General features: G+C 34.2%; 1 protein-coding gene across 1 annotated transcript; it reads right to left on the bottom strand.

The window, feature by feature from the left end:
- Positions 1 to 7168: 7168 nt before the first annotated feature.
- On the bottom strand, positions 7169 to 8550 carry LOC139867386 (uncharacterized). Its single transcript, XM_071855758.1, has 3 exons — positions 8415 to 8550; positions 8061 to 8190; positions 7169 to 7952 (listed from the first exon to the last, which is right to left on the bottom strand). The coding sequence occupies exons 1-3, from the start codon at positions 8548 to 8550 to the stop codon at positions 7169 to 7171; spliced, it is 1050 nt and encodes a 349-aa protein (XP_071711859.1).
- Between the last annotated feature and the right edge of the window lie 6634 nt (positions 8551 to 15184).

Genomic DNA, 15184 nt, shown 5'->3' with positions numbered 1-15184 from the left:
TTCGAGTCGTTGAGTTCATCAAGATTAATATTAAGTCAATTATAGTTGGATGTAATATGAAATGGTATGCATGCCGTCAATTTTTGATGTAAAGAAAGTTTGTCTTTTAAAAATGAATGCAATGTTTGTAAAATGTATCATATAGAGGTCAAATACCTCGCGATGTAATCAACTATTGTGAATCGTTTATAATGTATATGAACGGGTCCTTTCAAATTTCATTAAAAACGATCCTTATTAATGCGCTAAAGGATATTACAACGGCGTAGACAACTATAAGTTCCAGTTAGAAACTAAGTAGCCCGTTGCAAAATTAAGGTTCCCTAGTATCTTCTCATTTTCCCTTTATTGTGATGACTAATTAAGTAAAAAGAGTCACGGGTTTTTCTTTTAATAAATAAGTTGTTATAAAATATCTAGATTGTGTTATAAAATATCTAGATTGGATGTTAATTTTATTATTATTATATTTCTTGCATAGTAATATTTTATACTATAAATAGACATGTATGGTAACCATTTAAGGTGCACCATTTCTCTTGAAATATCAATATCAATATTTCTTTTCTCCTTCTTCTCTCTTTTTCTCTCTTTGTTCTTATAACCATTAAAGGTAGTTATAAGCCTACTGAATTATAACACGTTATCAGCACGAAAAGCTTAGTGTAATTAAAAGATATCTCAAACGATCACGAATCACTAATCAAGGTATGAAATTATTAATAATTTTCAGACTCGAATATATCAAATTTTGGACTACTAACATTTATATTTATGTTATTTAAGTTATATATGGTCGGTTATACCACCTGAATTATATTTCTGTAATCTAACTTTTACTAACTTCACTAACATTTATATTTATGTTATTTAAGTTATATATGGTCGGTTATACCACCTGAATTATATTTCTGTAATCTAACTTTTACTAACTTCACTAACATTTATATTTATGTTATTTAAGTTATATATGGTCGGTTATACCACCTGAATTATATTTTCTGTAATCTAACTCTTATTAACTTCACTAACATTTATATTTATGTTAATAAGACCTCATGATTGTATGCAACACGTCATTTGACAACACGGTACTTTATGTACGCAACACGTCATTTGACAACACGGTACCATGGGTCGAGATTAATTCCGATCAATACGAATACGACGGGGTCTTTATATGTTATCTAACATTTATGATTACTTATGCAATTAATCATTATTTATTTCATGCATACTAATATTTATTCTTAAATTTATAATCTTAAAAGTTAAAATAAGAAAAATTAGTTTGTACTTTTATTAAAAGTAAATCTTAAAAGTTAAAATACAAAAAGTAGTTTGTACTTTTATTAAAAGTAAATCTTAAAAGTTAAAATACAAAAAGTAGTTTGTATTTTTATTAAAAGTAAATCTTAAAAGTTAAAATAAGAAAAAGTAGTTTGTACTTTTATTAAAAGTAAATCTTAAAAGTTAAAATACAAAAAGTAGTTTGTATTTTTATTAAAAGTAAATCTTAAAAGTTAAAATAAGAAAAAGTAGTTTGTACTTTTATTAAAAGTAAATCTTAAAAGTTAAGATACAAAAAGTAGTTTGTATTTTTATTAAAAGTAAATCTTAAAAGTTAAAATAAGAAAAAGTAGTTTGTACTTTTATTAAAAGTAAATCTTAAAAGTTAAAATACAAAAAGTAGTTTGTATTTTTATTAAAAGTAAATCTTAAAAGTTAAAATAAGAAAAAGTAGTTTGTATTTTTATTAAAAGTAAATCTTAAAAGTTAAAATCAGAAAAAAGTATTTTGTATTTTTATTAAAAGTAAATCTTAAAAGTTAAAATAAGAAAAAAAAGGGAATGGTAACATGGAGTAGCTTTTTGTCAAAAATGAAGTATTGAAAATGAAGTGGTCTCCTTCTATAATTAAAAAAAATATATATACTTCTATCAAATGAATTTTTTTTTTGTAGCCGACAATTCCAAACACGAGTCAGTGTTTAGTTTATCAAGAATATCTCTTGCTTTGGTGAAAGGTCACGATCACGATATCGGGTGTTGTGAAAGAATTAAAAAATTGGTCAAGTGGCCTTTTAAAAACTAGAAAGTTTTTTTTTTTTTTAAAACAAAAAGTTTTTTTATATATTTATAATTTACGGGTAACGTATAAAAAAAAGGAAGTTTTTTTTTTAAACAAAGAAAGTGTTTAAATGAGTTTTAAAGAAAGGGGGAAAGCAAAGTAAAAAAAAAAAAAAACTTTTTTCCAAACTTGTCAAATGTTTTGTTAAAAACGTGACCGTTGAAAAAAGGAGGTTGAATAATAAAACTTAAAAAAAAACAAATTATTTTTTTTAAGAGTGTGCATCAAAATGGCCCGTTTAATAATGGGGAGTTAAAAGGATAGTCAAATTGTTTCAACGAACAAGGGTTCAAATGGATGTTTCTTTAAAAAAAAAATCCGCGAGTACGGGTGATGGATCCAATGAATCCGCATCCACGACCCGCGGGTGCTATCTCTAATTATGACAAGTACAAATCAACTAAAAGTCTAAAAGATAAATGCTCTTATAGGGACCAAATGTTCACAATAATTGCCTAAGCTAGATATGAAACAAATAGTTCATCAAGAGAAAAATAAAATGCATCTAAAGCTTCTACTGAAAATTAATGTGCAAGGTACAACATATAACTATATGGTCAAATTCATTTGAGTCTTCGAAGTCACAAGTATATGATGTATATATATTACTCAATTAACAAAATAGTAAATCGAAATTAATTCATATGAATAGTAAAACGAAATTAATTAATTTACTATTCACATAAAAAGCGCATATGATGAAGAGCGCGGCGCATATGATAAAAAGCGAATATGATGAAAAGCGCAGCGCATATGATGAAAAGCGCATATGATTAAAAGCGCATATGGTGAAAAACAAAGCGCATATGATTAAAAGCGCATATGGTGAAAAACACAGCGCATATGATTAAAAGTGTATATGGTGAAAAGGATATATAATGAAAAAGCACATATGGTGATTTATGAAGAAAAAAAAAAACACACATATGGTGATTAATGGAAAGCACATATAGTGATTAATGAAAAGTATATTGTGAAAAAGAATCACAAATATTTCTTGAAAAAATTCAAGGTAAGATATATGAACCAATTCATCCATCATGTGAACCATTTTGATATTTCATGGTTCTAATAGACGCATCTAGCGGATGGTCTCATATTTGTATGTTATCAAGCCGTAATATGGCATTTGCAAAGTTTCTTGCACAAATTCTTAAATTAAGAACACATTATTCTGATTACACCATTAAAAGGATGAGACTTGATAATGCTGGTGAGTTAACATCTCAAGCATTTAATGATCATTATATATCTACAGGGATTGTTGTTGAACATCCAGTTGCTCATGTGCATACACAAAATTGGTTTAGCTGAATCAATAGATAAACGCTTGCAGCTAATAACTAGACAATTGATAATGAGTACAAAACTCTCAATATTTATATGTGGACATGTAAATTTACATGCTGCGACATTAATTCGCATTATACCATGTGGAAGTCATAAATATTTTCACTTACTACTTGATTTTGGCCAAGAGCCAAATATTTTCTACCTTAGAGCATTAGTTGTGCAGTGTATGTTCCAATTATATCACCACAGCACAATAAAATGGTTTTCAAAGAAAGATGGTAATATATTTTGGATATAAAACATCTTCAATCATAAGATATACTGAACCCATGATGAGTGATGTTTTTACAGCACGTTTTGCTGATTGTCATTTTAATAAAACATTATTCCCTAGATTAGGGGGTGAAGTAAAAAAATAAATAAATAAAATGATGCTTCATGATGTGAACATCAATTAAGGTATATTGAACTCGCACAAAAGAATGTGAAACGAAAGTTCAAAAATAATGCATATGCAAGAACTTGCAAATTAATTACTTTATGCATTTACAGATATAAAAAAAAAAGTGACTAAATCATATATACCAGCGATAAATGCTCCAACTCGAACTGAAATTCCAAAAGCTGGCAATAATGTCATTGTTGAGTCTTTGCTACGCATCAAACGTGGAAGATCAATTGGTTCCGAAGATAAAAATCCTCGAAAAAGAAAATCAGCTGATAATGAGGTAAAAGAAAGTGTTCAAGAAGAACCACAAATCAATATTCCTTCTGCAGAGGATATTGATAAATGTAAATACATAAATTGCGATAAATTATGCAATATTATGGAACCGAAATGAAATGAAAAATCTTGATGAAATATTTTCATATAATATTACAATGACATCATGAATAAAGATGATGATCTAGAACCAAAATCTGTCATTGAATATCAAAATAGACATGATTGAGCTCAATGGAAAGGAGAAATACGAGCTGAATTAGAATCGCTCAATAAAAGAAAAGTTTTCGGATTAATCGTTATCACTTTTAAAGATGTGAAACGTATGGGATACAAATGAATTTTTTATCCGAAAAAGAAATGTGCAAATGAAGTTACAAGGCAAAACTAGACTTGTAACTCAATATTTCTCACAAAGACCAGAAATGAATTAGGAGGAAAAATTATCCTCCTGTAATGGATACAATTACTTATTAGATACTTAATCAACCTGGTAGTTATTTAAATGCATCTCATGAATGTTGTTGCTACTTATCTGTATGGATCACTTAATAGTGATATATATGAATATACCTAAAGGGTTAAGGTATCATAAGCATCTAATGTAAAACCCAAGGGAATATATTCCATTAAATCACAAAGATTTCTAAGTGGGTTTATACAAACGGGACGTATGTGGTATAACCGATTAAATGACTACTTGATAAAAAAAAGGGTATAAATATAAACTTATTTTGCACGTATGTTTTATAAAAACAATGTTCGGATATGAGATCGTAGTTGTTTATGTCAATGTTCTTAACATCATATGAACAAATAAAGAGATCTATGAAATCATTCAACTTCTAAAGAATTATTTTGAAATGAAAGATCTTGAAAAAACCAAGTATTACCTTGGATTGCAAATTGAGCATATGCCTAATGGTTTACTTGTACATCAAACAACTTATACCGAAAAGATTTTAAAACATTTTTTTTAAAGACAAACTCATTGTTGTTAGATCACTCAATATTGACACTGATCTATTTCATCCCTGCGAAGATCATGAAAATTTTAACAGATCGGAAGTTCTATATTTTAGTGCAATTGAGGTTCTTATGTATCTTATAGATTATACAAGATCTGACATTTCTTTTGCAGTTAATTTGTTGACAAGGTTCAGCTCAGCCCCTACCAAAAGACATTGGAATGGGATCAAACAAATAGTTTGATACCTTCGGGGAACTACTGATTTATAATTATTTTATTCTAACAACTCGAAACAAGATTTGTTTGGTTATACAGATGCAGATTATTTATCCGATCTACATAAAGCTAAATCTCAAACTGGATATGTATTCCTAAATGGAGGCACCGCAATATCATGACGTTCTCAAAACAAACACTTGTTGCAACATCATCAAATCATGCCGAAGTGATTGCATTACATGAAGCTACTCGGGAATGATTTTAGTTAAGATCAATGATACAAATCATTATTGATTCTTGTGGACTAGAACGCTATAAAAGCGTAACAACTATCTATGAAGATAATACAGCTTACATAATACAAATGAAAGAAGAGTATCAAAAATGACAGAACAAAACATAAATGCTGACGAGGCGCTAAAGCTATAAACGGTCTTAACGGTCAAAAGTTTGATGGAAAAGAATGGTATATTGGTAAGGCTCAGAAAAAGACTGAAAGGGAATAGGAACTGAAACAACGGTTTGAACAAACCATGAAGGAGACTGTAGACAAATCACGAGGGCCAAACTTGTACATAAAAGATTTAGATGATACAGTTTCAGATGAAAACCTCAGATTTTTCTCATATACTCAAGATATCGTAAAAGACAACCAGATTAAAATGAGATACGTTCAATCAACAACTCTGCTGATCTTTATACCAAAGCACTGCTAACTGCTATTTTCAGAACACACGTTCATAATATTGGCATGAGGCATGTTCAGAAGATGTAACAACTCAGGCGTTGCCTACTTGAGGGGGAGTCAACTTTATGCTGCACTCTTTTTCCCTTAGCTAAAGTTTTATCCCAATGAGTTTTCTTTAGCAAGGTTTTTAACGAGGCAGTACTAGTTATTCTCTAATAAAATTGTCATCCAAGGGGGAGTGTTATAAAATATCTAGATTGTGTTATAAAATATCTAGATTGGATGTTAATTTTATTATTATTATATTTCTTGCATAGTAATATTTTATACTATAAATAGACATGTATGGTAACCATTTAAGGTGCACCATTTCTCTTGAAATATCAATATCAATATTTCTTCTCTCCTTCTTCTCTCTTTTTCTCTCTTTGTTCTTATAACCATTAAAGGTAGTTATAAGCCTACTGAATTATAACATAAGTAAATTTTTAGTAACTTACTCTTTAAATGTAAAAGAGAACACTAAAAAGTTGTCGACTTGTGGTCTATAAATTAATTTCCCATGGCCATATATAATTTGGGAGGTTGTATATCTATTCTGATTTCTTCTTAGAATGGTATATATTCCTTTTAATTTGCTTTTAAGAAGGAATTTAATAATATATTTTCTAAGATTGCTATCTTACTTTTTACTACAATGAAAGCACCATGCATTTTAGTATCATATATTCATATGTATATGTATCTCTCTAAAATAAAATACTATAGCCTAAATATATGTACATCAACACAAGAGTGTCACCAATTCATAAAACAACCATGCAAGTGTTAATGATAAAAGTAAAAGTTGAGATCAAATTAATACAATGTTAATGTCACAAACAATATAAACACACACAAATACATTAGATGGTCCTCAACACACTTTGTGTAAAGCATCTTGTTCACACACAAAAAAAAAAAAAAAAAAAAAAAAAAAAAAAAAAACTGAAAAAATGATAAAATTAAAAATGGTAATTAAAACCAAAGAAGATTACATCAACGAGTCATGATGTTAGGTTTATCACAACTTCTCCACATCCATTAATGTCTGAATTCGTCCGTTGATTTGTTCATCGTATGCGCTATCTTGCAACAACACACCTTATTGAAGTGATCTTCGATAGTCGGATAAATTCATCACATTACATGAACTAGTTGTCGTAGCGTTAATTAGCGAATTCATCCCACCCCAATCCATACTATCTCCACACGTTATAACGCTACTACCTCCGCTCGTGTTTATCTCACACATTCCTCCATATAGAAACTCCATCCCGTCCGTTTTTTGAGGGTTGGTACTATAATACATTTCCTCAAACGTGGACGGAGATGTACCACTTTGCCCCTGATCATGTGTAGGCAAAATGTTGTATTGGCTACTTAGCAACATTGAAGAAGAAGAAACAAGAGTACTACTAGTAACAAATCTAGGATCAACATGATAATTAATTGATGCGTCGATAGGAAGTTGTGACACCATGTTCATGGAGTGATCAGTTTTCATTCCATTATCATCTTTATCATCATCATCATTAGAAGAAGAAAACTTTCCTCCAAGCTTTATGAGTAGTTTTCGTATAGATGTATGATCATTAACGAAACAAGGTGTTTGATTATTCAAGTAGGGAGCTTGTGGCATTATTGGCAACTCTGGCCAATACGGATCTTGGGAGTTCATATTATTATTGCTGTCGTTACGACGAACAACTATGGATGATGGGATATCAGATTGTGATCTCCCTTTCTTCATTAAAAACTCGCCTTTTTTACGACACAATTGTTCTTTTCGTTGCTTACCTAATAGTTTCTTCTTCAGCCTTGTATTCCAATAGTTCTTTATATCATTATCAGTTCTTCCTGGTAATTGTGCTGCAATTATAGACCATCTGACCATGCATATACCATATTTTATATATCATCAATATCATGTGTTCAAAAAAGCAACCTAAACTATATAATTGTTAATTATATAATTATATATCAGCAATATATACCTGCTCCCTATGCTAACATAGAGGCTGCAAATCATACGATCTTCGTCTTCTGTGAACCCTCCATGTTTGATATTTGGCCGAAGGTAATTTAGCCACCGTAGTCTACAACTCTTCCCACATCTCTTTAGCCCTAGTTATAAATCCATCCACAAGCAGATAAACACATGCATAATTTTATCATTTTTTCAGAAGCAGTTCAATTAACAATTTCTCCAGATAAAATTAGGTTCAATTCATATATATGTAGAGATAAATTTTTAATTTCTAGCACTTTCAATCTTGATCATAACAAAATAAACAAACTAGATACCTTATAAGTAATTGCTAATAACTATAGAGATGAACATAAGTTACCGATTTTTTGAGGCAAAGCAATCCAGTTTCCGCCAGTTCCATGTTCTTCGATGTATGCTTTAAGCTTAGCATCTTCTTCCGGAGCCCATGGACCTTTCTTTACATTCGCTTTGTCACAACAAGGTGCGCGTCCCATATTTTAGTACGATGATCGATAAGCAAGGTACTATGTGTTTCTCAAAGTTCCTCTTTTAAAATTCTTCAAATTAAAACTAGAATTATGATTTATGAATATAGAAACTTGAACTACAGTGAATTAATGAAACAGATCTGCAAAAGGGAAAGGGATAAACATGTCTAAAAATAAAAATAAAAAGCTAATTATTTTATAAGGTGTGGCATAAAGATTAGATTAATTAATTGACAGAACAGGGAATAGGGTTTTTTCTGCTTGTCTTTCATTGTAAAGAATAATAAGTGTTAATACACCAGGACTGTGACATGTTGGAAGTGTCCTGATTAAAATTATATAAAATTCACAACTTATTGACCATTAATTAAATTCTTACGTTGTCGAATTGTATATTGGTGATAGCTATAGATTACTTTTTAGATATAATTAAGATATCAGGCCCTTACAACCAGGGATTATATTGCTTAGAATACTTCAAAACAAGGTACTTAATTAGATTGTTATATTAAGACTTTTCAGTCTGTTTAATGACCTTGTGATTTGATTTAATTATTCACAACTTTTCAGTTTTGTAAGTGATGCAGGCTGATGAGTTCAATTGTAGGGTTTGTCTAAATCAATTACTATACCTACTGCTACTTAATTTGTTGCATGAAACATGGAAAGTTACCATCTTTTCTTCTTTTTTTTTTCTTTTTTTTTTTTTGGCAAATTAAATATTATTTCATTGAATACAAAGCAACATACATGAGGCAGGATATACCCCAACCCTAAAACAAAGCCAAATGGCTGGATACAAACAATACACAGATCCTATATCTAAACATATAGAATTACTTCCTTTTAAACTGCACACCCCATATTTCTTCGGCTTTTGCAACTGCAGCAGAATTGTTGACTTTAAAAGTCACCATCTTTTCTTCTACCTATGGCTAATTTGATTTTGTTTAACTATTAACTATATCTCACCTCACATCCCTCGTACTTATGTGGTATTGAGTTTTGTTATTGTTGTTGTATTAACTACATGTGACATGAACATTTAGATATTTTAGCTCAATAAGTGTGATATTTTAGCTCAAACCGTTAGGGTGCGTTTGGTTCGTGAGATTTCGAGGAATTTCATGAAATTTGCATTTCAAATCCCATAAAATCTCATGTTTGGTTCAAGTATTTCAAATGAGTAGGGATTTTAAAAATCCATGAATATCGGCATCAAAATCCCTTAAATATGTGAGGGGTTTGAAATCCCATTAACATTGGATTTACGTTTACGTTTTACGGTTAGTTTTTTACATTTACGGTTTATGGTTTACATTTACGTTCTACGTTTACGTTTTATGTTTACGATTTGCATTTTACGTTTTACGTTTACATTTTACGGTTTACGTTTAGGTTTTACATTTTACGTTTTAATGTACGTTTTACGTTTACGTTTACGTTTTACATTTTGCGTTTACGTTTCACGTTTACATTTTACGATTTACATTATACGTTTATGTGTTACGTTTTATGTTTACGTTACGTTTTATGTTTACGTTTTACAACATACGCTTTACGTATAAGTTTTACTTTTACGGATTACATTTTATTTTTTGCATTTTTTACGTTTTTTGTTTACGTCTTACAAATTCCGGCATTTCAAATCCCCGAACCAAACGCATGATAAGATTTCAAATTATGGGATTTCAAATCCCTTGAAATTTCAAATCTTAGGATTTCAAAAACTCGAACCAAATGCCACCTTACTCTTTTAGGGATAAAAAAAATGAGCCAGTTTATAACCATTTAAGTCCAATTATTAACTAGAAGTCAAATAAAGTGTACATGATCTTTCAGCTGTATTCTTGGCAATATTATTATTATTATATATTTATATAAAAGGTCTCAGTGATATTCCTCCTGAACAAATTGATAGTTAAGGAATGAATCAGTTGTAAAGTATTTGTGATTATCAAATTTACACTACTACAAATGAGAATAGAGACCCCTTTTAGAAACCGGTTTTTAGGGTAACAACTAAAAACAAATTTCTAAAGCTAATAGGAACCGATTTTTTTTGCGGAAATGGAAAACCGGTTTTTTAAACAAACCGGTTCCCAAAGTCTATTTTAGAAACCGGTTCCTTAACAAAAACCGGTTTCAACTTTGAAAACCCCTTTTTTCAAGAAACCGGTCTTCGTACTCCACTTTGAAAACCCCTTTTTTAAGAAACCGGTCTCCATACCACAAGCGAGAAACCAAATTTGAGCGAAATTTGAGCGGGTGACGGAAAAATTTGAGTGGACGAAACCTTTAGGATTTATAACTTGCCTTATTTATTTTAAAATTCATTGTTCCAACAAGTTCATAACCTGTGAACAAGGTATGTGCATCTTAATTCAAACTGTTCGTCTTCATTGATTGTTCATTTCTAGTATCAGTTAGTTTATATATTTGTATATTATCACTATATTTAGTTTTATTGAGATGGTGATTCATTATATAATTTTGTTTTAACTTTAGGTATTTATATTTATTTATGTTTCAGGATTTAAGTAACAAACCTGAAGTTGAAGGTTATAATGAACTTGATGTTGAATTTGAATAAATTGAAGACGAAGAACTAGAGGAGATCGAGTGTTAATGATACCGCAACCCGCAGGCGCACCACATATGTATGCGGGCAATCATTATTGTGCGTATGCGTGTTCTTGTGTGCGGTATGCGGCGTGCGACTGCCTTTGTTCCCGGTACGGCGGTTGCTTAGCTGTCAAGTAAACATCTTTTCCATAATTATATCCGTGATTCGGGGGAGTCAGTTATGGATGAGATTATCATGATCTGGGACGGTTCTAGAATTAGGGTTTGCCTATAAATACAAACCCTAATCATCATTCACCACACACGACACATTACGTAACCATCACATACGATACACATTACGTAAAACAGTATCATTCAGCATCCTTTCAAGGTTAACAGGTCAGTCTTTTATAAGCTAGTACCTACGACCTTATTTGGGGCCTCTTGATCGACGACCGTTATCGGAGGTGGACTTAATCACTTGGCCACCCCGCCGACATCATCATGTCGGCCAGGGTTATTCACGGTAGCTGGACCGGAGAGCCACGTTCTAAGATCCTTAAACCCCTCTTTATGTATTGAGCAGGCATATTAAACCCTACGGTTAAAATATGCATGATCAAGTGGTGCTTTCATTGAGAGTCGAATTAATTCAAGACTGTTTAATTGTTTTTTCTTTTAAGGTTTTGAATTGTATGACTCGTTATTTACAAAATTTTTGAATTTTTTCTTTAACAGTATCATGACTTCCGAGGAATCATCGGAACATACCCAAACAGATGTTCAGAACGCACCGTCTGGTAGTCAACAGACACCGGTTATGACTACGGGGGCGGCTATTCAGGCGGGGTACACGATGTACCCTCCACCTATATCCGGCGAACCCTTTCAGAGGTACAAGCCGATATATTCAGATGGGGTTACACCGCCAAGAGCAAACTCACCAGTCACAACCACGCGGTTGGACTTTTCGTCAGTGGATCCAAGGGTCATCTTGGCAGGCACTAGCAGTGGAACAACGGGGCCGCATGTGGTTTGCTACGGACAGGTACCTATTTACAGTACCAATGTTTCAATACCTCTGCATACGCAGAGCATTCAGCAGAATTCGTCATTTACACCGTTGCAACCTTGGCAACCACCGCGCCCAGTTTCGCAATTTTTAACTCCTGCGGATGCGCAGGCATTACTTAATAGTTGGGGGTTTGGTGTCATCCCAGATGCAAACTCTCATTGGGCGCCGATAACAGCACAGCATCAAAGCACAGCGCATACAGTTGGGCTTTTAAGTGTGTATCCTCAGGTTTCGCAGATATCTGCGCCACAGGTTTCGCTTCCTTTACAACCACCTGTGTACTCTGCGTCTTCAAGTCATCCCTATTTTCCAACCCAGCAGCCTTGGTTATATCCGCAGACGCAGGGTCAACCTTGGCAAAATGTTCAAGGGCATGCAAATCTTGCAAGTCAATTCATGCAGGCCGCACCTCCTGATATGGTTCATTTATTTTCACAACCTGACTTTGTTCAGGACATGATGAAGCGTTTCTTTGCGAACTTGAAAGGGGATCCTGTTAAACCACCCTTCGAGCTACCGACTACCTTTGACAAGTTTCCTCCGCATATAACCGCATATCCGTTTCCATCAACACCAAAGATACCTAGCACGTTGGGTACTTACAATGGCCTGACCGATCCAGATGATTTTTTACAGCGTTTCGAGGGCGCAATGCGCACTCAGGGCTGGGTGGATCCGGTTGCGTGTCAGATATTTCCTATGACACTACAGGGTATTGCTCGTGAGTTGTTTAATAAATTGCCGGTGGGTAGTATTGCCGGGTTTATGGATCTGCGGACAAAGTTTTTACTGCAATATCAGAATAAGAGACCACGCAAGCGCACTCACATTGAATGCCATGACATCGTGCAGAAGTCCAAGGAATCTTTGGGCGAATTTCTTCACAAGGTATACTAATGAGTGCCTGCGTATACCAGATCTCAAACCAGAGCAACAGATTTCCGGACTCATACATGGTATAAACTCAGAACGTTATCCAACACTGGTAAGGCGTCTGCGCCATACAGTCCCAACAACTTATGCTGAGGCGCTTAATGAATGCCACAACTATATGCGGAGTGGCGAAGATAATGACATCCCAACAGCTAGCTCACGCAACGAGAGGAAGGACGACGATGATCGTTCGCGCGATCAAAATCGTGGTAACAACTCTCGCGGAAGGTATCCTAGCGGTAGTCCTATCAGGAATGATAAAGGGAAATGAAGTGGCAATTATCGAAACAATAATCAGCGCGGCATCAATAATCAGAACTATGCGCTGCTCAAAAGTTTGTCCAAAACGCCCAAGGAAATTTTGGCAACGGAGCCAATATGCGCGACCTTCGCGGTTCCAACTCCGCTTACAGAATTTGGCAAGCGGGATAAAACAAAGTATTGTGAATTTCATGACGAGTATGGTCACGACACCAATTGATGTAAAAACTTGATGGAACGGGTTCTGGAAGCGCTTCGCGCGAGCAAAGTGGATCATCTAAAACCACCTAAAAAGGGTAAGGGAAAATCCGCAGAGGAAGGGTCGAAGGCTAAAACTTTCGCATGGCAAAAATTTGATAAAGCAAAAAACGCGGACTTAACCATTAACATGGTTGACGCAGAGAAAACCAGCCAGCGGAGAAAGTACAATGATCACCAGGATTGGGAGCTTCTCCCAATCACTTTCCCTCCTGTAATGTCAATTGATACAATTAATGAGCCCATTATCATCAAGTGTCGCATCCCTAATTGCGGAATCCAGATTAAGCGCATGCATGTTGACACTGGCAGCGGTGTTGATATTATGTATGAGCATTGTTATCGTTTCCTCCCCGCAGAAGTCAAAGCACAGTTACGCCAGCCTGATATTACGCTATCAGGGTTTTCCGGAGAAAACTCCTGGCCGCTAGGCCGGATAGAATTAATGTTAGAGCTTTCGGATAACAGGAACTCGCAAATGATCAGACATGAATTGGTCGATTTTTATGTGGTTCGTTCAACTTCACGATATAACGCACTGCTAGGGAGAAACTTCATACGGCGTTTCAACATCATACCATCGGTAGTGCATGGTTTGATTAAGTTTCCCACAGTAGGAGGCATCGCCACAGTTGCGTCACATCAAGCAACTGAGTTGTGTGGCTCTGTCGCTTCTGTAAGCGCTCCTAGCGTAGAAGAGCAACTTGCAAACTGTGCAGTAATAGCAAATCGCTTGCATCCGGATAAGCGAATTAAAATTGGCGCAGGCTTGTCAGCCGAAACGAAGGGCAAGTTGCATGGAATATTGTCAGCTAACGCAGATATTTTCGCATGGCGCGAGTCAGACATGACCTGGGTTCCGCGGGATATTGCGGAACATAAATTAAACGTTAATCCATCATTGACACCCGTTAGGCAAAAGAAGCGGCATATGGCTCTAGACCGCAGTGATTGGTTGTGCGCAGAGGTGGACAACCTTGTCAAAGCAAACATTCTGCGGGAAGTGCGTTATCAGACATGGGTTGCAAATCCTGTGTTGGTAAAAAAGGCTGACGGTAACTGGCGAATGTGCGTTGATTTCAAAGACATTAATAAGGCATGTCCTAAGGACAACTACCCTCTCCCGGAGATAGACTGGAAGGTAGAATCACTGTCGGGATTTAGGTACAAGTGTTTTTTGGACGCATACAAGGGTTATCACCAAATCTTAATGGCTGCGAAAGATGAGGACAAGACTGCTTTTCATACGCCGCAGGGTATTTATTGTTACACGAATATGCCTTTCAGTTTAAAGAATGCGGGCGCGACCTATCAGCGTGTAATTGACACAGCATTCAAGCACCAAATTGGTAGAAATATTGAAGCGTACGTCGACGACTTGGTAATTAAAAGTAACACCGAAGAAGACATGCTCGCGGACATCCTGGAAACGTTTGCATCTCTGCGCAGGATCAACATGAAGCTTAACCCGCTTAAATGTAGTTTTGAGGAAGAGGAAGGCAAGTTTTTAGGTCATGTGGTGACAGCGCGGGGTATCAAGGCCAA

Source organism: Rutidosis leptorrhynchoides, chromosome 9, assembly GCF_046630445.1.
Source record: "Rutidosis leptorrhynchoides isolate AG116_Rl617_1_P2 chromosome 9, CSIRO_AGI_Rlap_v1, whole genome shotgun sequence".
NCBI classification, from domain to species: domain Eukaryota; kingdom Viridiplantae; phylum Streptophyta; class Magnoliopsida; order Asterales; family Asteraceae; genus Rutidosis; species Rutidosis leptorrhynchoides.
Note: the sequence above shows the minus strand (reverse complement) of the source record. Positions and strands in the feature narration are given on the sequence as shown.